General features: G+C 33.1%; 1 protein-coding gene across 1 annotated transcript in view; it reads right to left on the reverse strand.

Moving 5' to 3' along the window:
• Positions 1-27,184, reverse strand: part of CSMD1 (CUB and Sushi multiple domains 1) — a 1,057,303-nt gene that overhangs the window by 16,035 nt on the left and 1,014,084 nt on the right. Inside the window, exons 55-65 of the mRNA XM_030946379.1 lie at positions 22,324-22,512; positions 20,561-20,734; positions 16,833-17,015; positions 14,456-14,632; positions 13,291-13,470; positions 11,803-11,976; positions 10,706-10,879; positions 8,254-8,327; positions 5,124-5,235; positions 3,883-4,062; positions 2,175-2,219 (exon numbers count right to left, since the gene is read on the reverse strand). Of these exons, the coding sequence (XP_030802239.1) occupies positions 2,175-2,219; positions 3,883-4,062; positions 5,124-5,235; positions 8,254-8,327; positions 10,706-10,879; positions 11,803-11,976; positions 13,291-13,470; positions 14,456-14,632; positions 16,833-17,015; positions 20,561-20,734; positions 22,324-22,512 (1,662 nt within the window). The remainder of the gene's footprint in view (positions 1-2,174; positions 2,220-3,882; positions 4,063-5,123; positions 5,236-8,253; positions 8,328-10,705; positions 10,880-11,802; positions 11,977-13,290; positions 13,471-14,455; positions 14,633-16,832; positions 17,016-20,560; positions 20,735-22,323; positions 22,513-27,184) is intronic.

Below are 27,184 nucleotides of genomic sequence, written 5' to 3' on the forward strand. Positions count from 1 at the left end.
TTTTATAAAGGATGCCATACTTTTATAAAGGACTCCATACTTTCACCACATTCCATTCTCTGTACGTAGTTTGTCTAACAACTCTATCAATAATAGCTGTTAAGCTTTTCAGAATAGGACCACTGACTCAGTATGTACAGAGTTTGCATTTGCAGATGAACAGAATCAGCAGGGGGGGGGAATTGTATTACTGCTTCCCCAGCCATGTTTTCTTAAATGTTAAAACATAACTGCTGCAGTGTCCATGGATGCTGCTTTGGAGAGGCTCTGAGACGACTGTGCTGAGCACTTACAAGGTCCCACTCCCTGTGGGCAAATGCAAAATAGTAGAATGAACTGGCTATTAGTATTCCAATCCTGCACTGACTGCACTGATTGTTCTCAGGACATGACAATTGGGAAATCCATGGCTACTCATTAAAACAGCTTCCTAACTATTATTTGGAAGACTGTACAAGGCAGTGAAAACAGTGTGAACCAAACAGAGTAATATAGTTCTTAATTCTCACATGGATATTGTAAGAATTCTTTAGTTGCAACTTATACTCAGTCATGTAAAAATGTTTACTATTGCTTATGAGGACATTAACTCTGCCAAAAACCCAAACAAACAAAAAAACAAACAAACAAACCCCCAACAAACCAATAAATATAACTTGCATTCAGTTGTCTAAAGGCAAAAAACCAGAACATGAATCTCTTCTGTTACAGAAACTGTAGTTTACCAATATTAACTTAATTCTGTTCAAAATACAGATAGCAGCAAAGCAAATTGTATCAAAAGTCAACATAACAAGGTAAAGAAAGTGTTTCAAAATACCTAATGTTCTATAACAAAGAGAATTAACAATTTTAAAACACGTAATAATAGTGCACAGCTGTTTTTTGAAAACCACTTAAAACTTTTTCTTCTTAATTACTGTTATTTGTTACAGTTTCACTTTTCTGTTTACTATGATTGGCACTTTCAATAACAGCATTTAATTCTTTTTTAATAGCTTTTAAATAGTATTTATAAAAACTAGTTATAAAGGACATGATATTATGTGAATTTATACTGACACTCTGCATAGTGAATATATTTGGAAACTAGGTCTACATTTTAATTTGGCATTGAAACTTCAAAACCTGTGTGGTAGCAGATTAATGCATACCTTAGGTGTTTGGTGAGGTGAAGTCTCCAAAAAGGGAAGACTGTATATTGATTACAATGAATGAACACTATATCCTCTTTTATTGTGAGTCTGTAGAAGTAATGTGTTTTAGAAGAACTCATTTATGGATTCACCTGACACTCTCACTAATAAAACCCTCCAGGAAGGTTAATTATTAGCAGAAATACCTTTTTATCCCATCTACTCTACAGAGTCCTTCTGTGAATTGCCATGAGTGTGAACCATAAATCTTATTTTCCCTGCAGCTTTGCTAAAAATCAAAATATAGAATTGCAAGCTCATTTATTTTGTGACAACTCTGCTTATTGTTGAATAAGTTAATAAACAAAGTTAGGACTTTCATTTTCTGAATGAGGATTTCTCAGATGCATATGTCTATTTTGCTACTGGCAGGAGGAATAGGTTAACTGTGTACATGTTCATGAGTACAAACAGTACAAACAGTAATGTTTGCCTGCCTTGCCACCTGTCTGCTAGTCCACACTGTTTTGGAAACCTTATATTGGAGTACATGGAGAGTTTATGTGAAATGATGGCCAAGAATATTTCCAAAACTGGTTTTGGAGTGGGCTTTTTATATGTCTTAAAACACTTGCAATGTGAAGGGCAGAACTTTGACTGAAACTAATCCCTGCAATTATAGTATATAGTCATTATAAGGCTCTCCATTATAGCAATCTCTCTGATATAACACTAGATCAAATCTGAGGTTTGTGTAATAAACTTCTTTTGTCTGTTTGAGAAGAGATTTTGTGCAATTCACAAAATTGGCAAATTTTGTCACAAAATAGAAATTTAAAAAAAGTTCTTTGTGAATGAATTTCATTGACTAGGGTTCACATGTCACCTGTTATTATGAAAGACCTCAACATTTATATTCCTTGGAAATTAGTAACAAATACTTCACTAAAATATTGGAAATAGTTTTATTATCCATAACAATCTTGGGTGTAAATAAATTTGATTTATTTAGATCTAAAGCTCTTCTTGTATACAAACCTGGAGTTTTAGTTATTGTTTCATTAACTTCTCTCACTCCTTTACCTACAAGTAAAAAGACAAATTATCATTTTCATGAACATATTTGTGTGGTTTTTGTATTTTTTTTAATAAAATGTTAAAACAATACCTGTTGGATGCAATCATCTTTTATCCAATAGATTCACTTTTAAAACAGAAATAACTTGTATTGAATACTTTACATGTTTGACCTATCCACTTGCCCAAAAATATCAGAAAATAATTTAGGTAATTAACATTTTTACAGTGGAAAACTGTCTGGCTAGGTAAGTATCTCATATATTTAGGGCTAAAATGTTTATATCAGTCCCAGTGCTATAAAAGAGAGCCTTATAGAAGGGACAAATACTATATCTAATTATATAGTATAATAGAATTATATAGAATATTAGTATTTTAAATATAGTAAAAATTGTGTTAGGAAAGACTGATGCATTTATGACACAAACCAGCAAGAGCCAGATAGCTTGATTCGTGTAACATGATCAGATATCATGGAAAGGGTCACAATTTTTGAATTAAAAAGTGCAATTTGCTATATTTCTGGTACACTCAGAAAAGTTATGTCCATTGATCCTGATCAAGTTCTGGACTCATCATTTGGCACATTAGAAAGGATAGTGTCCCATTGGAAGACTTGGTCTTACATATTGGGGTTTTTTTCCTCTTTCGGAGCAGAAATTCACTAATTAGACTGATCATGTGATAAGAAAGCACAAAAAGTGTAGGATGCTCAATGAGAATTGTACCTAAAGACTGTAACACAATCTTATATAAATCTCTACTGCATTTTATCTTCAATAAATAAAATAACAAAAAAAAAAAAAAAAAAAACAACCCCAAAAAGATAATTTTTCTCAAGTTATTAATGATAGAGTATCTATGAAAAATCATCCTTTAGACACAGAATAAAGATAAATTCTGATATGTAGACCAAATGACAACGCTGAATCAAGGAAGTCTGCCCATACTTTAAAGAAAAATAAATATTGCTCAAACATCATAACTATTCAGGACACTTAATATATTAAAATTAAAAATCATACTTCAAAAACTTTCCCATGGTATCTATTTTTCCTCTCCTCATATTCTAATTTTTTTTTAATGAACTGAGAATTAACAGCCATGCTGATTTGCATGTGAAGAGCAAATTCAGATCTCATAACTGTATACTTGGATTTACTCCAGAAAACTATGTGAAAGTTTTATCACTACAGTGATATAAAAGTGGATTATAGTGCAGAGACTTTTTAATTTATAAGATTTCCTTAGACTAAAAGTATACCTGCATGAATCTAAAAGCTAGGATATTAAATAACTTTTCTTGTTCTCATAGAAAATCATATATTAAGCACTGAATACATTGAAATACTATTTAAAACTGTGACAAAAAGATAAATGCAACTAAAGTAGTACTCAATACTGTTTAGGTTGTGTTTGCTGTTGTTAAGGGTAAAGATGTATGTGTGTCTGTGCACTTGCACACCTTTTCCTCTTCCATGAGCTCTAGGTGTTATGTTCACTTTGATTTCTTCAGTATTTCTTTCATAAAATAAAAGTTGTTGTTCCATGCGTGTCATTAAATAGTAAGTGGAAAAAGTTAGTACTACTAAATAAAACAAAAAATTTCAGGGAAAATTAATTCAAACCCAGTAGGATCCAAGAAATCACTTGAGTAATGACTTACTTTTACAAATAGGTGATTTTCCTGTCCATTTCATATCTGGCTTACATGTCCGATGCTCTGATCCACCAGCAAGAAAAAATCCTGGCTGACAGGTATACACCAAAGTATACCCTAAAGTAGGAAGATCTATTGCTTTCACATCTACATGGGCTGGTGTTTCTGGCTGCCTGCAAGCATGAGCTGCAAAGGGGTTTTACAGTTAGAAAACATAGTGGTAAGCAGTTTCCATAGAATTAGACAATCCAATTTGAAATAAATGCATGGCAACTCTGGATAGTTTTTAGCAATGTCAAATAGTTTTTACTTGTAAAAGTAACACTCAGAGTGTATAGTTATATTATAATGGGATGGAAATGATAGTGTCGTGTATTTTTAAAGAATAAACCAAAATCAAATCATGCTAGGAATCAGTAAACAATTAAAATGAGGGGAAGCGCATGCCATTGTACATGATGCAATGATTCGTCCTGTGAATTATTGCACTGTCACAGCTTCAAGCATCATTTTCATTCTGTGTTCTGAAAATTAGAGTGGTTACTGTGATAAATAAATGCAATTCAATTGAAATAAAGGTTCCACAAGAACGTTTTGACATAGGCATTAACTACAGCAGATTTGGTTACTCAGTATGCTTCTTTCTTTGTACCACAAGGTACTCACTTATAACAATCCAAAGTTAATTTAAAAGAGGATAAAAAATCCAAGGTCATTGTAATGAATTACTTTCAGCTTAGGTTATTATATTTTAATACAATAATTATTTGATGTCTTCCAACTCACACAGAACTGTAAGTAATTTGCATAACCATGCATAGTCCAGGAAAGATGGGCTTTGCTGAATTCTAGTTTATGGTTCACAAAATACTAGGCAACAAAATATTTCCATGCATATTTCAGGTCACTTTCCATTCTTTATTAATCCATTACACACACAAAAATATTTCTAGCTTAATTAAAGTAGCTAATGCAGTAGGTTAACTATAACTGATTTTTTGAGCAAAACTGATAAAATTATTGTGAATTTCATTTAAAAAATCGGAAAACTCTTCCTTCAAATTAATACCCCAAATACATGTTTGGTCTTTGAATAGGGAACAACAACAAATAAAACATTTAAAAATATGTTTTAGATAAAGCTATGCATCTTTGTAGCAAATAATTTGTCATTAATTTCCACATGTACCTCTTTGTAACTCTTAAAATTGCACTCTGTTCTAAGTTAGGATAGAAGCCAGACTTACGAATGCATTCAGATTGTATGCCACTCCAAGTTAGGTTAGCAAGACAAGAACGAGTGGTAGACCCCTGAATATGATAACCTTTTCTGCATCGGAAATAGACTGTGCTCCCAACCTAAGGATCAAACCAGAATATTAGGCAGAAGAAGGATCCATTGTATATAGTCAGATATCAAGACAATGGTAAGTTAATACAGTTTTTTTTCAAAAATAAAATTGTCTACTTTTTGCAGTTTCTAGAGTTACACTTTTTTTTTTTTTTTTTTACCGTGATGAAATAATTGAAGAACTGATTCTTTCGTGATCTTATTTAAAAGAAATATGTGGAAAAATACTGACTGTTCACATGGAAAATCATTATATTCATACGTTTCTGCTGATTAGTTTTTCAGTGTGAGAGAAGTAAACTAAATGCCTGAGATGCCTCTCTTTCCTGTATATCACTGCATATATTTTGATAGACCATAAAGTCACTTTCAAAGGTTTTTTGTTGTGTGAATTTGACTAAGTATGGGAGTTTTTAGAATGAAAAGAAAAAAACTATAAAGAACTGTTTCATCTACAAATACATTCACTAGAGAAAACTCCAGATGAAAACTTCTTACACTGCATTTATTAGTATTAAGTTTTATTTGAAATGTTTAACTAGCAGAGCGAAGTCATGGAAAACCTTCCCATGGTCAAATATGATACGACCTTTCTCAAAAGAAAAGGTAAAAATAACTGAGAAAATGCTCTTTAGATTTCAACTGGGAATAGAAATGCATGAAAACTACAAACAAAATTGCAGGTGAGAAAGAATTTTCTTAAGAGATTAGAAAGAGATTGTATGGAGAGTTCTAGTAAAATGAACTTATTGATGGTACTGACAAAAGTAACCAGAATGTAACTCCAGACCAAGTAATTTAATGATATGGGGCTAATCAGTAAAGCATTACTTTTGTTTTGGATAAAATAATCTTGTCAATAATAAGTAAATAAATAAATAAATTGGACAAAATTCACATTATTGGAAATTATATTACTTTAATAAAGTAACATATCTCACAGACAAGTTGCAAATGAGCAGTGATCAATATGTATTAGTAAGAGCTTGCAGTTATAGAAAGGCAGATAGCTCTGCACTGCAAATGTCATAGAACGGCTTCAATGAAAATCATAAATTAGCATCTTCAAAAGTAGCTACCTGCTATCTATACACTCAATTATATAAAACCTGCTTATCATGACAGATGTTGAGCAAATGCACACCATTTCTCCCAGATGTAGCTTGGGAAAATCGCTGGTGTTTTTAAAGGTCATATTAGTGATATGGATTTGTAGATTTATGTCTTTCTAACTATTTTTAAACATATTATTCTCTCTATCCTGTCAAGGACACGCAGTATGTCTTTCATAGGGAGTAGAACACTGTGTGGCTAGTCTTGAGTCTAAGTCATTTTACTTGTGCCAATTCTGCTATCTGTCAGTAATAACGACATGCAAATCTTTTCTCAGAGCTCCAAAAGACCAAGCAAAAAGTAAGAGAGGTTCAAGGTAGTTAAAGAGCTATACTGCTTTTTCATTTTACTGCTAAAACTTAAAATGAAAGCAGCACACTCTTTGTGTAATACTTAGATGAAAAACATTGGGGCTATTTATAAGTCACAGCGTAGGGAAGCACAAAAGACAGAATGAATGGGGCAAGACAGGATGCTGGTAGATAGAAAAACCCTACAAAGATCTGCTGCCAATCATCACACTGTACTATAATGAGGAAAGATTGCTGAAAAGTGTTTTATAAAAGTTTGGTTATGTAATACAAACAGGAAGTCCATGAATAATGTATGAAAACCCCCAAAATCTAGCTCTGTAGCCACTAGAGAGAAATGTCCATGTTGTGGTACAAGATAGCACTCTGAGAATGAGCACATACTGGAGACAGACTTAAAGCACAACAGAGAAAGACCTACTATGGCCTCTAGAGGTGAATGGGAAGAGAAGATCAGTCAACATAAACATGAATAACACAGTAGAACAGTGAATTGGCCAGTACAATTATGAAAGACAATTGTGAGTTAGATAAAAAGGGGGAGAAAAAAGAAAACAACCCCCTGTTAAAAGAAGGTGCAAAGATTGGAGTTGTTTTTAAAGAGAAAATGGGGACAGGTACAGGATCAAGACAAGACATCAGAAAGGCAGCTGCACCTATTACTGGAAGCAGAACTGCCTTGGGTAAGGCCACAAGATGTGGCTCAGGGATTAGTGCCTCAATATCTGTGAGCCAGGCAGGAGCAGAAGGTGAAGAAAAGAGCTCACAGCCACAGCAACAAAAGACAGAAAAATTGTAGGAGAGAGAGGAACCGGAGGAATTACAGAAAGGATGTTTTGGAAAACAGTTCTACTAATTTGGTCACAATGGGCACACTGCCCCAGGCTCAGAAATAAGCAGCAAACCCAAAAAGAACTTATTTTAAATTTCAGTCACACATATTTATACCTGAAAGATCTATCCACATAAAGTTTATCAGTCTATATAATGACTGTGGATTGGTCATTGTTGCATCTACGGTTATTTCCTCAGTCACTTTTCTGACTCTCACTCTTTGAACTAACCACCTGTGAGGAATTTGGAAATTATAGAAAGGATATACATCACAGAGAACCTGGAGACAACACAGAATAATTTCATCTTCTCTGACTGAATAAAATATAACATGGATTTCTAATTTAAAAAGCCACTTGCTGACTTTTTTGTCAAGGACTACATGGCCTTTGAATTACACAGGTCTTCGGTTGTTAGGTATTTACTGGCTATTCATCACTGTATGAAAGAATTATTATCATAAAGCAGGGTAATTATATTATGTCATATCATATTAAGTAATCAATTTATAAATAGCCTTCCATACTAAAGTCTCCTAAAGGATTGAATGCATGATATATTTCAGGGTTAGAAATTCTTTCTTTAAGCTGAATGTTTTAAAAAAAGCTTGGCATGAAGAATAAGTTTTTATTAAAAAGAGGGTGGAAATTTCTCAAGGTTTGCATCAGACATTTAAGACTACATAAAATGCTTCTCATTAAATTTCTGATGCAATTATTAAATACATTTTCATTTTAGAAAGCTAATAAATAATAATTTAAAAATTACCTCATAACCTCTGGAACTGTTTTGTATTCCAAAATGAGGAGTACCAGGGTCTGTACATGTATTGTGAGCTGGATCTAATGCAAAATGTGAAACACATATTATTATGGTATGAAAAAAAGACTCTAAAACTGTCTGCAAAGATTAAATCATTCCATCAATGTCTAGTGATGACAAGAATTCAATTCTTAGTTGAATGCATGCTTTTCTATATATTACATTAGTATTTCCAATTAAATTACCACGTATATCATAGTAATTTGTTTCAGCACACTGTCATTTTTTAAAAATGTTTTTGCAGGTATTTCTGGTAGTGCAGACTTTACAGTAGGGGTTGCATTAATTTTTAGCAATCATATACTTTTAAATCTCTTTGAATCCATAGTATATTTCACTACTCACAATTCAACTGGAATACATAGAGAAATCTTTAGAAATCTTTATATTTTCTTTATTTCAAATGAACAGCTTAATGATAAGTATTTCTAAAAAAAACACCCCCAAAATAAAACAACCAGAACTCCTCAAACGCAAAAAATCCAACAAAATAAAAACCCCAAACCCATAATCAGCCTGCTTTCTTATAGCAAGGAAATACTTTTTATTTTTGTATAGGATTCTTTTCTATGCCACAAAGAAAGTAAGCTTCTAATGGAGCACCACCTCTGTTGTTGCTGGAGAATAAAATTCCCTCAATGAAAAAGCACATGCCAACAGATTAAAACTCATTGTTCTGTTTCATGAGAGTAATTTAAAGCAGCCTAGAACTATTTTTTCATTCAGTAATGCTCATATTCTGGTGGTTGCTTTGGAGTTGCCCAGTCATATTCACCATTTAGACAGCACAGAACTTCATCCAATGAATTTTTCTGTAGGATGTGATTCTCTCATGGCAACCGAGTCTGCTGTGTGCTGACACTGAATTATGAAGAACACATACTTCATCTGTAACAATTTTTAGTTTTCTGTAGAGCAAAAATTGAACTTTTCATTTCCAAAACCATGATATTTCATTTCACTCTTGGCCAACTCCCATTTTCAATATTGACCATCAGTGGAGCACAAAAATTCAACTGCAGTGACATTTACCAAAGGCTTCAAAAGTTAGGTGGATGTTGACCTAAAGTGTAAGAATGAAAAGCAAACATTCCCCTGATGTTGAGATGCTTGAACAGCTCAAGAACTTTTTAAAAATTATCAACAGCTGGAATTCTATTTCTAATAATAGACATGAAGCTGAATTGAATTTTTAAGATAGGTCTCATCTGAAGAACCCAAAGCAAGGCTTCACAAAGTATTCTAAGGAAACCATTGCTACGCAGAAACAGAAAAGCTTCCATGATATGTTTTTTTTCAGGTCTAGTTCTAGATATTGTTCACTCTTCTTAACCTTCAAATGGCTTAGAAATTTTAGCTGTAAATATGTTAGACGATCTAATATTTTCCTTTTACAGTAACATAAAAACTATGATGTAAAAGAAAAACTTGTATCTTTGATGCACTACTTTCCATGTACTTCCACATTACACTATATAAAATATAAACAGAAATTTATTATTACATTTTCAAAGTTGATTCTTTCCATCAGACCTGAAAATTAGCTTTTTTAAGCTTTCTTGCCTCTGTAGCAAAATATAGGTGTAAGATGATTGCCCAGTTTGCAAAAACTATAGAGAGAAGTTTTTAATTCATACTAACTGTAATGTCTTCATTTAAAAATACAGACTGCTTTCAATAATCATGATTACAACCTTTTTTCAGAGTGCCCAGCTCTTTCACACAGCCAATATCTCAGCCATGACAAAATATATAAACAGCCTAAAATCTACATCTGAATATGTTTGTTTAGAAATATCAGAGAGAGTTTTTTTATTATAAAACTAAACTAATTTTCTCTAGCAAGTCACCTCAAGTGGGATCAAATTGCGATGTCAGTGGGAGTTAAAGGTGCCAATCTGATTGATATAACATGCTAAAAGCCCACCAGTTGTACAGCAGTCAATGAGAAACTGAGAGTATTTGGGAATTAATCAGAATTTCAAAAGATCAGAGATGTACAAGCCATGCTCACAAAGTCAAAAACACTTTGATTTAGGATTGATTCTGAAAAATGCCTTTAACTCTCCAGTGACAAAATCTGGTCTTTAATCTGTCACAGTCTACTGCATATCCAAGAGATTCTAAAAATAGATGGAACAAATTTACGCACTTGCACTTATTGACGTTCTGCATTTTCAGCAGACAAACAACCCTGTAAATATACAAATGGCTTCATATGTGATTATGTTTATCCTATAGTATTTATATTCAAAATATAACCTTATAAAACTAGTTATTTTTATATTACAAAGATCTTTTCTATACTTGGATAGCTAATTGCTAGATTTATGATAGTGTAATAATTGAATTTTCAAGAATATTCTCAGTCGAACATGCGTTAGTGGTAGTTTCTTACCAATGCATGTTGGCTGAATTCCACTCCAAGTGCCATCTGCTTGACAGAATCTTCTTGAAGAGCCTATCAGAATAAAAGGAGGTCTGCATTGGAAGCTAACTTCAGATCTGTAGGTGAAACTTTTTCCATTGAGGCGTCCTTCTGCTGGAGTACCAGGATCACCACAAAACACAGCTGATACATAGAAATGAAAAGAAAAAAAGATATTAAAATCTGTACATGCTTTAACCTGAAGTATTCTACATTGTTTTATGTGCAAGGCAGGCATATTGGATATGAGTGGAAATGCTGTGTTCATTTATCTGTGTAGGACTGTAGATCTCCAAAATTCTTGACAGCAATTTAAAATAAATTGTCACTGTTATAGCTATTGTAAGTGTAGAACTTAACCTGGAAAAATAGAACTTTTAAGTGAGACACAAATATTGATTAGATTTGGATGATAAAATAATCCTGAAGTAGACAATGCAATATTGCAATGCTTAAAAATAAAATCATTTTTTCACATTTGACACACACAAATGAGTAGGTTGGAAATTTTTGCCTTAATTAGATAAAAGGGAAAATGTTTATCAGGGTCCTAACAAGATTTCAAGCACTCAAAGAGTTGAGTTGACAGATTTAGAAAATGCTGAAAAATAAATACAAGCAAGATATGACGGTATGTACTCGCATTCATGAAGAAAAAAAATGCTTAGAAAAGCTATGAGCTATGAGCTTAAGGGCTAGCATCCTTGTTTTCACCTGTCAATGGAAATGGAAACAGGGAAGAAAATAAAAGGAAAAGTGTAAGGGAATATTCCAGCCATGATCACCACAAGCCAAATTCAGAACATCCAATAGGATTACCAGTAAGGCAAATGGTGATGGGTGCAATTAGGTAACAAGATATTGGGGTGACTTTGAGGGAAAGGAAGAAGACACTCAAATATCATATCAAGGTAAGCCCTTTGGTACAAGAAAGCAGAATCCTGCAGTAATTCATATATTACCTGACGCAGCTGAGTCCTTTTTAAATTGTGATCCTGTGACTGTAACCCAAGAGAACTGATTGTAGCTTTGGTGAAGCCCGACACAAGTGTACCCTGAAAACTTACGCAAACATTGTGGGATGTCTCCCCGCCAAACTCCTCGCCCTTCACAGGAGAGAATAGCTGTGTTGGACAGCTGATAGCCTTCTGCACAGCTGTAACTCACACTAGCACCCCAGCGATAATCAGATCCTTCCACCTTCCCATACAGTACTGTTGGAGGGGGGCCACAAGTAATAGCTGTGTCAGAAAAAGAAAAGTTGCCATTTCAAGAATTTATTGGGTTTAGGAATACATAATATAACAAGCCCTCATAGGTTTGAATCTAAAAAAAGTTATTTCAGACTATTGTTCCAACAAAGGATACCTGTGTTGACATAGCAGTCTATAATAGACAGAAAATTAATTTAAAAACAAAAATAAAGGCTCTGAATTTAGGAAGTCCCTGAGTGCTAGGTTACTAGAAGCCCAAAGAGTACATTGCTACTTATTTTCATATTTTCTCCCTACATATTCATTACTGATTATTTTGGGCAACAGGTTACTAGCTAAGTAAAGGTATTCAGTAAACATTACTTCTTTCAATAAAGAAGTTTTTATGGTTCTAAATTTCTCAATATTTGCATTTTCTTTTAAACTAATTTTGCAGCACTATTTAATATGACTGTTCATTCACCTGCTCATTTTCTAAGGCTTTCCACACACAGTGGTGACTAATTTTATTGGTAATTAGGGGCTAAGAAATTATTCTGATGTTTTTTATCTTCTGATAAAGGTGCCCAAAATGATGAAATCTGGAATGTCCACATTTACACTTCCATATAATTTCTTTTAACAAAGGCCACAACCATAAAATCACTCAGGCAGTAATTCTGATGGCAGAAAAATGCAGTCAGTTGAATACATATGCCAAAATTTAATTAGTAGGCTAGACTTAGATATCACTGTGAAGTGGTGCTAGGTGAGTTGGCAGCCTAGGCCTTCTATAAGCAGAAGATGCCCTAGGCTGTTAAATTTGCTCCCTGGGCTGCTGAAGTTGTTTTAACAATTTTCACCAGGCTGCCTTATTTGTCTTTCAGCCTCATCTCCACTACAACCTTCCTGCTAGCACTTGTAATTAGCTATTTGTGAAGCACGTTTTTGGCTGTTTATGATGACTACACTACTGCAACAAGGGAATCTTTCACAGAAACCTTGGTTCGCAGAATCCTGTTAAAGAATTTTTTTCTATCTAATCCAAGGGAAATAGGCCAAAAAGGAAAATGGGTACTACATTCATATTTTTTTAAGTTAAGCACTCTGACAATATTTATCGCAGAGTGATTTTCTACTTTAGTCAATAAGGTCACTGTTTTGACTACTATTCTATCACAGCATATGTGCAAAACAAATATAAATTCTACAGAAATACTTATCCAAATGTTTTAGTTGCATTTGAAACAGTAGTTGTTCCAGAGAATATTTTGATTTTTTTTAATAAATAAAGACAGCCATTAGTGAATATCACATATGTGTCAAAACAGTACTTGTAAACTGTTAAATTCAAAAGCTCACCTTTGCAAATTGGTTTACTCTGGTTCCAAGTGCTGTCTTTTACACAACGCATGGTAGATGAACTTGCAGGTTCCATCAGATAGCCTGGATTGCACTGATAGCTGACTGTCTTATTAAAGGTAAAATCATTTCCAAACTGAATGCCATTTGCTAATGCACCTGGGTCCCCGCAGTTAATCACTAGTGAAGAAAAGAAAAAAGGATTTTTTAAATAAATATATAACCATGCATACCTAATGTCCTTTCTTTTTGTTTACAATACAAGAAAAAATTTGTTTCTGTGAAGATAAATTTTGTTTCTGTCAAGAAAATGATCTTTCTGAGGCATTTCAATACCATGGACCAAATATAATTTTCCTTTAACACAGTAGTCTCATTTGGCATGCACAGGAGCCTCTACAGGTCCTGCAGACTCTCGGTGGTAGTTTTGACAGACGTTTTCTCCCTTCAAACTGAGATCTTTGTCACATCAAGCCTGAAGTTGATGGTGCAATACAATTCCAGCAGAATTATGAAATGCTTTTTTTTCCTCCTTTTATAGATTTCTTTTTTTTTTTGTGTGTGTGTGCTTATAAAAATACTGATGTACTGTGAGTCTGGATTTGTCAGTGAAGCCACTAGCCCTGCTTGCCTTGTAGCACTCCTCTGGTCCCTGCTCACCCTACCTGATGGAATAGCCCAGTCTTGCTGCTCCCTGATTCTTGGTCCTTAGCAGAATGGTAATTGATCAATTCTGACTCATTTTGCTTACAATAAAAACTGGCACAATAATGTGTCCAATTACACAAAATTTGATTTTAAGCTACCAGAACTTCCTCCTCTAAGCATAAGCCACAAGTTAAAAAAAGAAAAAATGCTAAAGGAAACTCTAAAGGAACAGCTAAATACAACATTATTCCAAAAAATATTAATATAATCAAACTGACATTTCTGAGGTAAACAAATACAATAAAGTTACCTATGTATCAATCATAAGAAGATAGTTCTGGAAGCATCTAGCCTGTATTATAAGGGCATGTACCTTTAGACATATTAAAATATTCAGGTATTAAAGACAGGAATGTGGAAGAATGTGTTATTTTATCTATCAAAATAATAATTTTCAATAGGAAGGCTGGATGACTTACTATGTTAAAGCTTTAGGGGAAGAAAATTTGTTTCTGACCTGTGCAGTCTGGAGCAGTGCCAGTCCATGTCCCATTAGCAGTACAATGTCTTGTAGTTAGCCCTGAAGTTTTGTAACCTTCCCAGCAGGCATAAATGACTGAGCTGGAGAATAATATTCCATCAGTGTATATTATCATACCATTGGCTGGTGTACCAGGGTTCCCACAAGATACAGCTGCAAAGAAGAGATTTGAAAAAAAAAATTTTTTGATGATAGGTGACTAACTGTGATGAAAAAAAAGGAAAGAAAACAACTAGGTTAATAGCTCATCTTTGAAAACACCTATAGCAAGTTTTACTGAGAAAATATGTAATAGGTATATTCTTGAATTAACAATTTATTTCTCTTTGTTAATATTATTATTTGCATTTTTTTTCCTTTTTTTTCCAATTCCTGATTCAGATATTTTGCCCTTTTAGTTCTACTCCACCCAATACAGTCATTGGAGCAAATAAAGCTCATTCAGGGGTTTCTGACAGACCTGTACCTCTGTTTTGCCTTTTGGCACATTTTCTATTCTCTTTCTGTCTTCTGGTATCTCCTTTTTCAATTGTAAAAATGCATAAATAGCAAATTGTGAGTTTCTTGCTGATTTATTTTTTGAATCAAGAAAAGAACAGACATTCTGTAGTGGCCTCCATAACTTTTGGGCATCTATATCAAGTCTTTAAGGCAATAATTATGTTTCAGCTTCATATATTCAAGATTTGACAGTGGCTTAACTTGATTTCTTTGATTACATGTTGGGGTTTTTTGGAAGGAGAGGTTGTTTTTTTTTTTTTTTTCCAGTGGACCAACCAATCATTAAAATAATTTGTGTTTTTGTTTTGAGTTTTTCTAACAACTTTTCTAGCAACTCCAATCTTTTGAGACCCCCACCTAGAGTACTGCATCCACCTCTGGGGTCCCCAGCAGAAGAAAGACTTGGACCTGCTGCATGGCTCCCAACATAATAGTTATAATCTAATAATTAAAATATAACACTGTTAGATTTTGTGATTAAAACTAATACAATTTGCCAATTAAAAATTTGTCTGCCATTTATGTTTGAAATAATGCCTTAATGCCTTTTTAAAATCAATTTTTAATCACTTTCTAAGTTTAAAAGTTTCAAATAGTAAAGAGAAAAATTCAACAGCTTGTAACTTGAACTTGCAGGAATGAATAAATGTACTTTTCCTAATTTTATTGTTACTTAGAATAAATAGGGAAAAATTGAAGGATTATATAAAAATGGAAGAAAAAAAGAGGCTTTTTTCTTGTTTTCTTTTTTTTTTTTCTGAAAAGACAAGGTTGAAGCAACCACTATGATTAAACCTGGAAAAAAGCAGCACTTAAAACACTGATAATTGCCACTGACTTCTGCTGTCCTACTATAGTTAATGTCTTCATGTAAGGCAAGCAGAAAAGATACTGCAAAACTTCAGTTTTCTGCTGAAAATAATGATTCAAATACTGATCCTGTGCTCACTGCCATTTTTATACAGTTATGATGCTATCTGCACTGACAGGAGATTAGTCTGTGCTGAAGAATACTGCAAAAGAATAATTGTTCTCAGAATAAAAAGTTTAGGTAAAAAAAAGTGTAACAAATATTTTGTTCTATCTTCCATTTTATCATGTAGTTTAGGAGACAACAGATACTACAGAATCCATTAACTCTGATGACTTAGATAAAACAATTTTTCAAACATTCTCAGAAAATGAGCAGTCATTATAAAACTGAATTTAAAGTCTTCTATTTCTGCTTCCCAATTTTAATTTCACAAAAAATGTAAAAATTCTTTATTATGTTTTTCATCTGGTTTAAAATTGTGATTTCAAAAATATTTTTGTTGCATTTCTTCTGAAAGAGGCAGCATAAAAATATCTCATTAGAAAATAGACTAACTTCTTTTGAGAAATATGCACTGATTTATTCATTTATACTTAATTTATATATTCATTTATGCAACTTTATTTTATCATTTATTCAGTCCCTGATGCATAGATATTACATGGAAAGAGAAGATGAAAGTACTTTATTATTAAAAAACAGATGACAGATTTATTTATCACTCCATTTTCATATCTCTTCAATGAAAAGCATTTTTTTAACATTTAACTCAGGTGTCTATTATTTATTTTCAGGGTAATTATTTTTTAACTAAAATTATTTTCTCACAAACTTCTTATAAATATATATTCCAAAACTTTAGCAGTTTAGATGTAAGTATTTAAGCAAAACATGAACTGCTTTTAAACATTTTTATATCACCTTTCTGCAGAATGTTATGAAAGCCTATTTCCGCCTAACAAAATCTTTCAATCAAAGAATAAAAAGTCATTTGGAAGTGTGTCAATAGTGTCAAAATGCCGATGTATCAATACCCACCTTCACACACAGGCTGGATACCTGACCAGGAGCCATTAAGCAAGCACGTTCTCTCTGCAGACCCTCGCAGCTGATAACCCATTTCACACGAGAAACGTAGCAGACTTTTTGTTTTGAATTCATCCCCTAGTCTAGACCCGTGGGCTGGTACTCCTGGATCATCACAAAAACCAGGATTATTTCCTGCAAAACACAACAGGCACAATTATTGGCAGGGATGTTATGTGCAAATGTAGTGGCAGTGAAACTACTCTCTTGTGAATAGAGACACTGCATTGTTTCTATGCAAATATTGGTTACAAATTTTGAAGAGAAAAAACGTGTTGCAAGACAGAGCTCTCAAAGATGCCCTCATAAGTCTGATGCATCAGTCAAATGCTTTATCACATGAAAGCAACTGTTACAGAAGATACTATACAAGATGGTTAAGGAAGCATGGTCTCAGTATCAACCATTTATTATAGATTTGGGTATAAAATTACATATCTCCTAAATCCCTTTGTGTCTACATTGCAATTAACAGCAATGTTATCCTTTGTTCTCCACTTTTGAATTATATGTCTGAACTCAAATTCTATTGAAACTATAGGTTTTGATTTTGGGCTTCGATTTTATTTTTCAAAATACATGTAAATACTTTAATAGTTTTAACTCTGTGTACCCTTAAATGGGTTTTTCTTCATAGGCACCCCTCTCATATATAAGATAAAATCCTAAACAAAGAGAAAAAATACCAAATTTTTGAGAAAACTAAATAGTTCATTTATAAATTAAAATTTTCTTATGTCAGAAAGCACAATTACATGCCATAAGGATTTAATAATAGCAAGTAAGTGTGGATACAATCATGATTTCATATAAAAGGAGGCTGAGACAGTTCCTAAATTCAAGATTAACTTATGGGCTTTGACTGTGTTCACTTTCTTTAGTACTAGGTTCTTCTAGAATAGATTGCGCTTGTCACACTGCCCTACAGCATTTGGACCTAGATTTCCTGGTATAAATACATGCTTGTAAACAGTGAGAGTGTCTTAAGTCAGCTGGTATATTCTGTCTCTCTGTGTACAATAAAACTCACTCTCCAAAATACAGTGGCTGCCTCCAAACTGACTGTTGAGAATGATCTCCAGCACCCACAAACTTGTAATGTATTTGTGTGTGGTTTGATGGATGGGCAGGTGTGATGGGTAAAAGTTAATCTGTTAATCAGTCTAAATTAATTTAATGAATATAATGGTCTCAGGGATCATCCATGACTTATGCCCTGGTACTGCTAAGGCAGAAATCCAGATGTGGCCTCTGGATGCTACCTGCTTCCACTTACTCTAAGACATTACTATTTCACAGACACTTCTGTCTGCTTAAAATGTGTGAAATAACATGAGAACTGTGATTCAGGCTCCCACTGTGGCATGTTTATGGCATGAAACAGATACATCACATATACTTTGGCTTGTGAATGCAAAGGGATTTTTCAGGACAGAATGATCTATGATTCTGAAAATTTGATGATGTCTCAGTTGCTTAGGGATTTTGCTGAGAGAATTCCAGATGAATGACTAGACATTTTTTTGTTTTTCTTGAACATGACTAGTTGTGACTTGGAGAAAATTTGAACTGGGACCATGAAATGTTTTATCAAAGGGTATAGACAAAGGTAGTTATAGTAATATGAAGGCCTACACCCCTTTCTATTTGGCAATGTAGAAGACTCACTATCCATTATTGAATTATCCATTATCCATTTTTAAACAAAAATGTCAACTATTGCTTAATTCATAAGCTACAAAAGTCCACAATTGTAACAGGTCCCAGGTGAAAACAAACCCCGAGATCATATTTCTACCATCATAGAACCATCAGGCATTCAAACATATATTAATATATAATAAAGAAATTAATCCCATTCCGAAAGAGACTACAGGTTTTAAACATTATATTTGGACTGTTTTTCTTATCCCCGAAGTACAAAACCAATTAGAGTTCTCAGTCAGCCTGGGCACAATCATTCTTTCACTGACATTATGACAAAAAATTATTCATATTGGATTTTGATGGATTAATCTCCTGAATATCTAACTTGGAAAGTGTAGTTTGTTTTACAATTCTAAATACCATAGAGAAATGAGATACCTTTTTAGGGTTTTCTTTGTGGTTTTTTTTTGGGGGGGGTTAGTTGATTTTTTACATTGAGCCAACAGAGGTAGATTTTCATTTTCCTTGGGAATTACCTTGCTCTTGAGATGGTGACCCATTGAGATGGTGTTCAAAGTTAGAAAATTGAATTCTGTATCAGTAACAATATTTTAGTTACAATAGACATATCTTCCCCACCATAAAACATGAGTACAGGGCTCTTAAATGTTTTCAAAATCTATGAGTCTATAAAATACTGTCATATTCATGACTGAAAATATCTGAAGAGTCTCAATTATGAGCAATTAAAATTTCCCTCCACCAATAGGATATTTTTGTGGTGAGAAATGTCAGATAACAGCACTAGATTGTTATCTGGTTATTCAAGTCTTGATGTAATTTCAGATCTGGAATACTATGCTGGATAAATAGGTGAAAGTGACATAAAGTGAGCTTAAGATAAGCAAGAAAAGATTTCTTGTTGTGCAGCGATGCCTTTCAGGTCTAGGCATAGAGACCATGATGGCAGTGAGATCTAGCAGTTTGAGAAGAATCTAAACTATTTCCTTGAGCAGCAGAGAACTGAAAAGAAACAGTAGTGATTTAAATTAATTTCCTTTTCTCAGTATTTCAAATTCTGCTCAGCATCCTTGCAGAATCATCCTTGCAGCTCATAAATGGACCGTTTTCAATTAACTTATTCAGGGCTTTCTCAAAGTACTGAAAATAAATCAAAGTACCTTACACCTATTTAAATTAGGTCAAATTTGAATTGAACCACATTGAATCACATCAGCCCAACAGTAGGCATGTCCAATAGTTCAAGAGAAGTTATAAGATTGTATAATGGGTAATTATGAACAATTTTCTCACTAGAAAATTTTCTTCTAAAACCATTCAGGTATTTGATTTTAATATACCAAAGTGTGTATACATGTTTCTCTTACAAAAGCTATTAATATGCTGTGGATGCCCTTAGTAGCCAATCCTGGCCTGAACACTTCAAAAAAACTGTGTGATGTTTTATGGCTCCTTTTAGATCTCCATAATCTAGGGGAGAATGATCTGTTCCTACACTTCCTGACAGCACCAAGACATTTCTGACAATAATAAAGACATTGTGAGAATAATAAAGTATATTTCTGCAAGAGAAAAGAGGAGTAAAATGTACAAGTTTTAAAGGTTTAAGGTAAAAGTTTACCTTAATACCTTTGGCATGGAGTTTCTTAATCAAAATTTTCTTATGTAACGACCTTTGTTTACACATAACAATGTTCATAAAAATACAATGTAACGCATATATTCTTTTTAAGCAAAACTTGACCAAGTTTGAAACACTGTTTTCCTGTGTCTTCTACTGCAGTATACAACTAGAGCATCCTGCTGGAGAGTGAAGTTGTGAAGCAATGACAAAGAGAATAAGATGATTATGAGAATATTTCAGTAAAAGGGTGTGATACAGCAAAGTGGTTACTGGTGAAATGAAAATATAGCCAGAAAATAAACAAAACAAATATTTGGCTAAAAAAACATGTGAGAATAGCCTTACTCATATGAGAAGGTGACATTCAGATAATGGTTGGTACAAGTACCTGAACAGTGAGGGAGAGTCCCACTCCAGTGGCTATCTTCTTGGCACTCCCTCGTAGAATTTCCTATGAGCCTTCGACCCGCTGTGCAAGAATAGTGAATTATGGAGCCATATGTAAATTTATCTCCTGAAAGAATTGCATTTGCAGGTACCCCAGGATGTCCACAAGAAATGGCTAACAAAGGAAAGAACACAACTTTACGAGATGTTCTCATAGCACAGAAAAAAACTCTTAGAACTTTTAAATACAAGGCTGCTTCCACAGAATATACGTCTGTCTGGATTTCAACTCTTACATAGCTTTTGTTTTCTTCTTGCTATAGATGATTTATTGGTCATTTGTAAGATTAAGCACAAAACTATGTATAAAACTAGCCTATCCAGTTTAGCCTTTCTCTAAAAATACATAGATTTCTTTCCTCATTCATTTCTGTTCATGATCCTTCCCTACAAATAGCACAGCTTATTTTGGTTAGCAACAGGAAGGAAGACACCAAATAAGGCCATTGTATAAGTGCACTGTAATGCACTGTAATATTGCAGATATGACAATGTAAGTAGCTTTACCATATCTACAGCTAGGTACAGTTTAAGCAACATAGTGAAATAAAATATTTATTCTGTAATATTTTTATAGCAATATGATGAATTGAGTGAGAAAGAGGAAAATGGATTACTGATAATTTTTATAATTTTAAATCATATTTATTTTTCTAAGATACAAGAAGTAAAGAACATGCTGGCACCAGTAAATATTCTGGCCAAACTAAAAAAATACGCAGCAATTTTGTATTTAAATTTTTGTATTTTCCCTAATTATTTTACTACTGAAATGTGAATAAACCCATTTTTCAGGTTTTAGCTCTTATTGATAGACACTGAAAGCATAGATTATTGTGAAAAGAAAACAAAACTACTTGGGTCATGTGAATATTACATACATAGCAGTATGAAAAGCATAATAAAGAAATAAATTCACCAACCTAGTGACATTCATTACTCTGCTATATAAGTGTAAATCCATGAAATAAATGATTTTATTAAAAAATCGCAATTTTGTAAAGCAAAAACTTTAAAAGCATCTGATGTGTTTCAAATTAAAATATAATTCAATTTCATTTACTACTTCTTTTCATTGCATTGCAAATCAGAAATCATGACAGCAAGTTAACAGTGATCAGAGAAGGAAAATATCTCAAAGGAAATTAAACTCAAGCAAATTGTTATTTTGTTTGATATGAAGCTTACTGATCATAGGAAACACCAGATTTTCTCCCTCTCTGAGGAGAAAATGATGGAGGAAATATGAAGTGATGTTATGAAAAGACCCTCTTGAGCCAAATTTTTCTACTCAATATTTCACAGATTTGTTCTCATATATACACTACAATGAGTCTGAAAAAAATATAAATATCTGATAGAGGCATTAATAGTCTTAGACTATCATTCTAGATTATTACAAATAAATAATAATTTTAGGTTTCCCTAGCTGTTTCCAGATACCTTAACAATTCACCAATAGGGAAAATTAATGTTGACTTTCTGGCATTTGAAATAATAGTTTCACAGTTTCCTGGAAACACATTTTTAATAATGGTAAATTGCATGACATTTGTCTTAATCCTTCCTTAGTGAGATGTACAATTTGCAATTTATTGATCTTAAAGCCCACATTGTTCCTTAATAGATGGCTACACTTTTTTCTATCACAATTTAAAATCATGTACAACTCTTTAATGCTAATACAACCAAATGGACACTTACACAAACACTTTGGCAATGATCTATCCCATAACCCATTAGCTTTACAGGTCAGTGCAGATGAGCCCAAGAGATAAAAGCCCTTCTTGCAATGGTATGCCACGCTCGTGCCGTATTTGAAACTTTCAGGATAATTCTGCTGTCCGTGACGAATTGCATTCTCCACAAAGCCAGGATCAGAGCAGTTCACCACTGTAAGACAAACAGTTTTCATTGCTGAGGCATAAGAGCAGTAAGTTCAGCAATTATTTTCATTGCTTCAATAGAAGCTCGTGACTGTGGTTCATCTACGGTTCCTTTGTGGGTTTTATTTGACTTAAATATCAGAAATATTGACTCCTAAGTAACACACTAGGTCTTTTTTGCTTTGAAAGTAATACTACAATTTACTCCAGTTCTTTCAATAATCTTGGACAAGATACATAGTATCAAGTATACAAGTGGTTCAAAGATGAAAGAGAAATTGGAAGGATTTTTTATCATTCCATTGGTAGGCTTAGTTTGGTATTCTACATCATTTTTATGCGAACAAACAGTTCAAATAACACTCTGACATTTTCTTTTTTTAAAAATTTTACTCTAATGAGAAAATTTGCTCCACATATCAAGGAAATTTTCTGCTATTAATGTGTAGAACAGGTAAAGGACAACAGTGAAAATCAAATACTTGATAAGGGAGCAGGAGTGAGGGTAAGCACCAAAAAGCATGAAGTAATTTTTTCAGATAGACATTAAAAACATAAAAAATTATGGGTATTTTCATGACTGTTTTGTTTTTATATAAAGTGTAGCTACCCTTCCCACCCCTTCATTTTATACTTTGCAGTGACTGCAGAATCATTTAAAACTTGGGTTAGAGTGTTTTTCAAACACTCAGTTTTCTTGTCTGTTAATCTGAAAACTATATGAAAAGTTACAAACACCTACTCCACCCCTCCCATCTTCATTCTTAAGATAACGTTATAAATAAACTAAAAAAACCACAATATAATTCTTATAATAAATTAAAGCTCATCAAAGAACTACAGGAATCTAATTTTCAAGTATGTCATTTAGTTCAAATCAATTTTCATGAAAAATAAATCAATGGACAAAAATATAGGTAAGATTATCATTTTAGAAGTAAGATATACATAGTCTTCAATGGACTGCTTTTTACTCCTTTTATTCAAAAGCTTAAATTTTACCATACATAAGATTTAAATGTGATGATTAGGCAATACCCTAGAACAAGGCATCTTGTGCAAATACTCATTCATTGAAGGGACATTTCATTCAATCAGCTAAAAAGCATCAGGATTTTAGAAAAATTCTAACATCTTAAAATTTAATCTGGAGCAAAATCCAGTTTTAATTTATTTATCCTTATCTTGTAAAGTGATGCTCTTAAAAGTGTTAAATGTTCATAATTTTAACCTCACAATTCTAAACAAACATACCTCGGTCTAAAGAATGTCTCATATGAATCTAAAGTTTTCCTTCATAAAAATTATTTTAGAAGGAATATTTGGGGAAAAGAATCTTTTTGGCATAAAGAAACCTATTTTTCACGTACCAATTTTTATTAAAAACACAGAAAATACAATTATATAGAAAAGTCCTATATATTTTTAAAAAGTAGGTATTACAATGATGCACACAAAGCATTAGAAAGATATTACATAGAATGATTATGTTCAGTGAAAGAGATCAGTTTGTTGTTGTGGTTTTTTTTGTGTTCCCAAGCAGTAATAAAACTTTAGTCTTCTAACTGAAACTATTCCTATTTGATTTATGGTGAATCCTATGAAATAATTCAACAGAGAAGTTACATTCAGCTTACATTATAATAGTTTAGCTTATATTTCATATAAAAACTTTTATTTAAACATAGTGTTATAACCATAACATTTTATACAGAAATCAGATAAATGCAGGTTAAATAAATATGTGTTTACATAAGATTTCATTGACAGAAAAAAATACCTCTTTAGCTCTTGGCTATTTTTTTTTCTGTTCCATAAGACAGGGAAAAATATCAAGTCCTAATATCTCACTACCCTTCGAAAACTGTGAAAAATTTGGATGTGAAAGTCTGTGTCTCTGTACTTGCTTTGAAGAACTCCAAAAATCCTTTCTTCTGAGGATCTCTATTTAAGAGTATTATGAAGAAAAAATGCTTGTTTCTGTTACATGACACATTCTTTGTTACCACTTTTTTTCCATAGTTACTTATCTTTGTCAGCTAAGTCTAATTCTTGCACTGGCAATGTAACTATCATTGTAGAACAGGGACACGTGAAAGTCTGTAAAATGTAGAGTCCACTGACAGGCTACCTTACCAAAACATTAAGCTAGATCTGAAGGAGCTCATATGTACTCACAGTACAATCCTTTCTTACAGAAACTACCACAATTCCCAGAAACAACTCACGCTGCCTCCTAATTAACCCGGTTTCCTAGGCAATTAGACACAGTGTAGTGCTGGGTGGATGCTGCTGTGAGGTTTCTGCTTTTGGAACTAGCCTGCATCCTCTGCATAGTTATAAGTTGCCTTGTTCAAACACATCCTTACACTTAATTTTTCCACATAAATGTATACATGTTCCTAAACATTTGAATACACATCTGTATCAATGTGAATTAAAGAAAGCCAGCACTTGTTTTCTGGCATGAGGCCAGTAGATGGTGGCTCAGTCTATGCCATTGTGAGCTGCTACCCTCCAGAACAGAGTGAATTTCTCTGAACAGTTCATGAAGAATGATCCTCCTGTCCATACGAACCCCTGAGCCATGCTCCAAACAATTCCTGTGAATGTGCCACTTGGTTCAAATGAAAAACCATCTAAATAAGTAGAAGCAAGTCAGCTCCCATGCCAGGCACTGTTTAATTTAAAAATACATATTGATTTAATTTCAGACACAGAAGTGAATATTTAAAAATCTTTTTATTAAGCTAAAACTATTTTTTATGGTAATTTGATTCCCACCTCACAATTACACAATGCCACTATTGTGACCCACCATATCATAAAATGAAGTCCAGGGTTGTATGGAATATTTGTACTGGTAGAGAACAGAATTCAGGTCTTCTTGAGACCTACACCCGTGTTATAATCAGTGCACCATTTTCCAATGAAAGCATGTATCAAAAAGTAACTGGCAAAATAACACCTGTCCATTCCACTGATACCTACCTGTGCTAGCAACTACACCTTCAAGAGCAGCTCTTCCCTTAAATGACACAGATAAAAAAAGATGGAATTGTGCTTTATGGCTGTAACAATATATGTAAAATCCTGTAGAAAAATAATAATTACATTTCTCTGCCAAGAGTCCAAAGGTGAATTAATATCAGTTTATCAATATAGCAATTATATTTAAAATTTTAGAAAATTTTATCTTAGTACAAATAGAACTCCTTGCTATACTCACAGAGATCCACAGTACAGATGCATGTTTAGTAGTCTGCATTTAATATCATCCAAATTTGTTTTATCTAAGGAATATAACACTAAAAACTGGGCATTCACAGCTTAAACAGGACATCCACTTTTACAGTAAAATTTCATTAATGAATACACAAAATTAGTGCAAATTTGCATGAGGAAACATACTACTGAATTCTTCCCAAGCTATAGAATAAGATTCACACTGTTTATCGGATTAAGTTTCTCATGATGTAAGAAGAATCCTTTTTCCTGAAATCTATATTTTTAGTTTACTTTCTGGGGGGATTTTTGGGTGGTTTTGTTTCGGTGGTTTTAGGGGTTTTGCATTTGTTTGTTTTAAGGTTTTTGTTTGTTCATTTGGTTTGGTTTTAGGTTTTGCTGCTGTTATTGTTGTTTTGTCTGAGAATGAAGTTGCAGATTCTCTGGTATTCTCTTTGACGAAATGGGAAGGACAGTAGAGATCTACAGGCAAAAACCTTTAAAAGAAAGTGTCTTCTAGAACAAAAATGTAGACAACATGTCATAGTATCATAGACTATCAGTCACATAGAAATCTCATTTGGGAGTTGTGGGAACTCCAGAATATCAGAAAGTGCTATTTTTTTTAATCTATAATATTGACTGCTTATTTTATTTCTGGATCAAAGTGATAAACAGGGAAATACTGTACAAATAAAAAGAATGTAAAGAAAAAGCAGAAAAACAAACAGTGAAATGCCTTTTTAGCATTTGTTCAAAAGAAAATACAAAAAGTGCTTTTGTTTCACTGCAATTTAGAGAAAATCATTGCTATTAAACTCAAATATGCACTAAATTAGTTGAAAGAGAACATTGAAAGTAATAGTTCAAATTATTTTAATCTCAGAATAGTCTATTGAAACAGAAGAAAAATCTGATGCATGTTAAAAATTCTCACACTTATTAAAGGTTTTGTAGATTCATGAATACAACAATTTTCAAATATTCTCATCCTATGGATTATTTAATTCTCTCCCTAGGTTTAATTTTTAACCAGTATTCACATGGGCTGTCCCTTTTTTCAGAGAATTTGAGATTATTAACATAAAAGAAAATCAAATATAACTGTTTAAAACAAAATATTTGGTTTAACAGGTAGTCGTGCCAAGTTTGCTTATGGGAAGTCAGTATTAGACATTAAAAGGAACTTTGTTTCATGAAGATATGCTGGCCCAAAGCCACCCAAAAGCAATTCTAACTGAACTATTTTTGCAAGTCAATAGGGAGAACAGAAAAAGTTAATTCTCTATGCAGACCAGAAATATGGAATGTTCAAGGAATATATTGCAGTCCCAAAGAATCAATTTTTCTGTGTGATTGAGAGTTTTCACTTCAATACCAGCAGTATCTCTTTAGACAGCTCAGTGATGAATGAAATACAAAACAGTCACCAAATGCATAATTTAAGCATGTGC

The sequence above is a fragment of the Camarhynchus parvulus genome, chromosome 3 (assembly GCF_901933205.1).
Source record: "Camarhynchus parvulus chromosome 3, STF_HiC, whole genome shotgun sequence".
In the NCBI taxonomy this organism is placed as follows: Eukaryota; Metazoa; Chordata; class Aves; order Passeriformes; family Thraupidae; genus Camarhynchus; species Camarhynchus parvulus.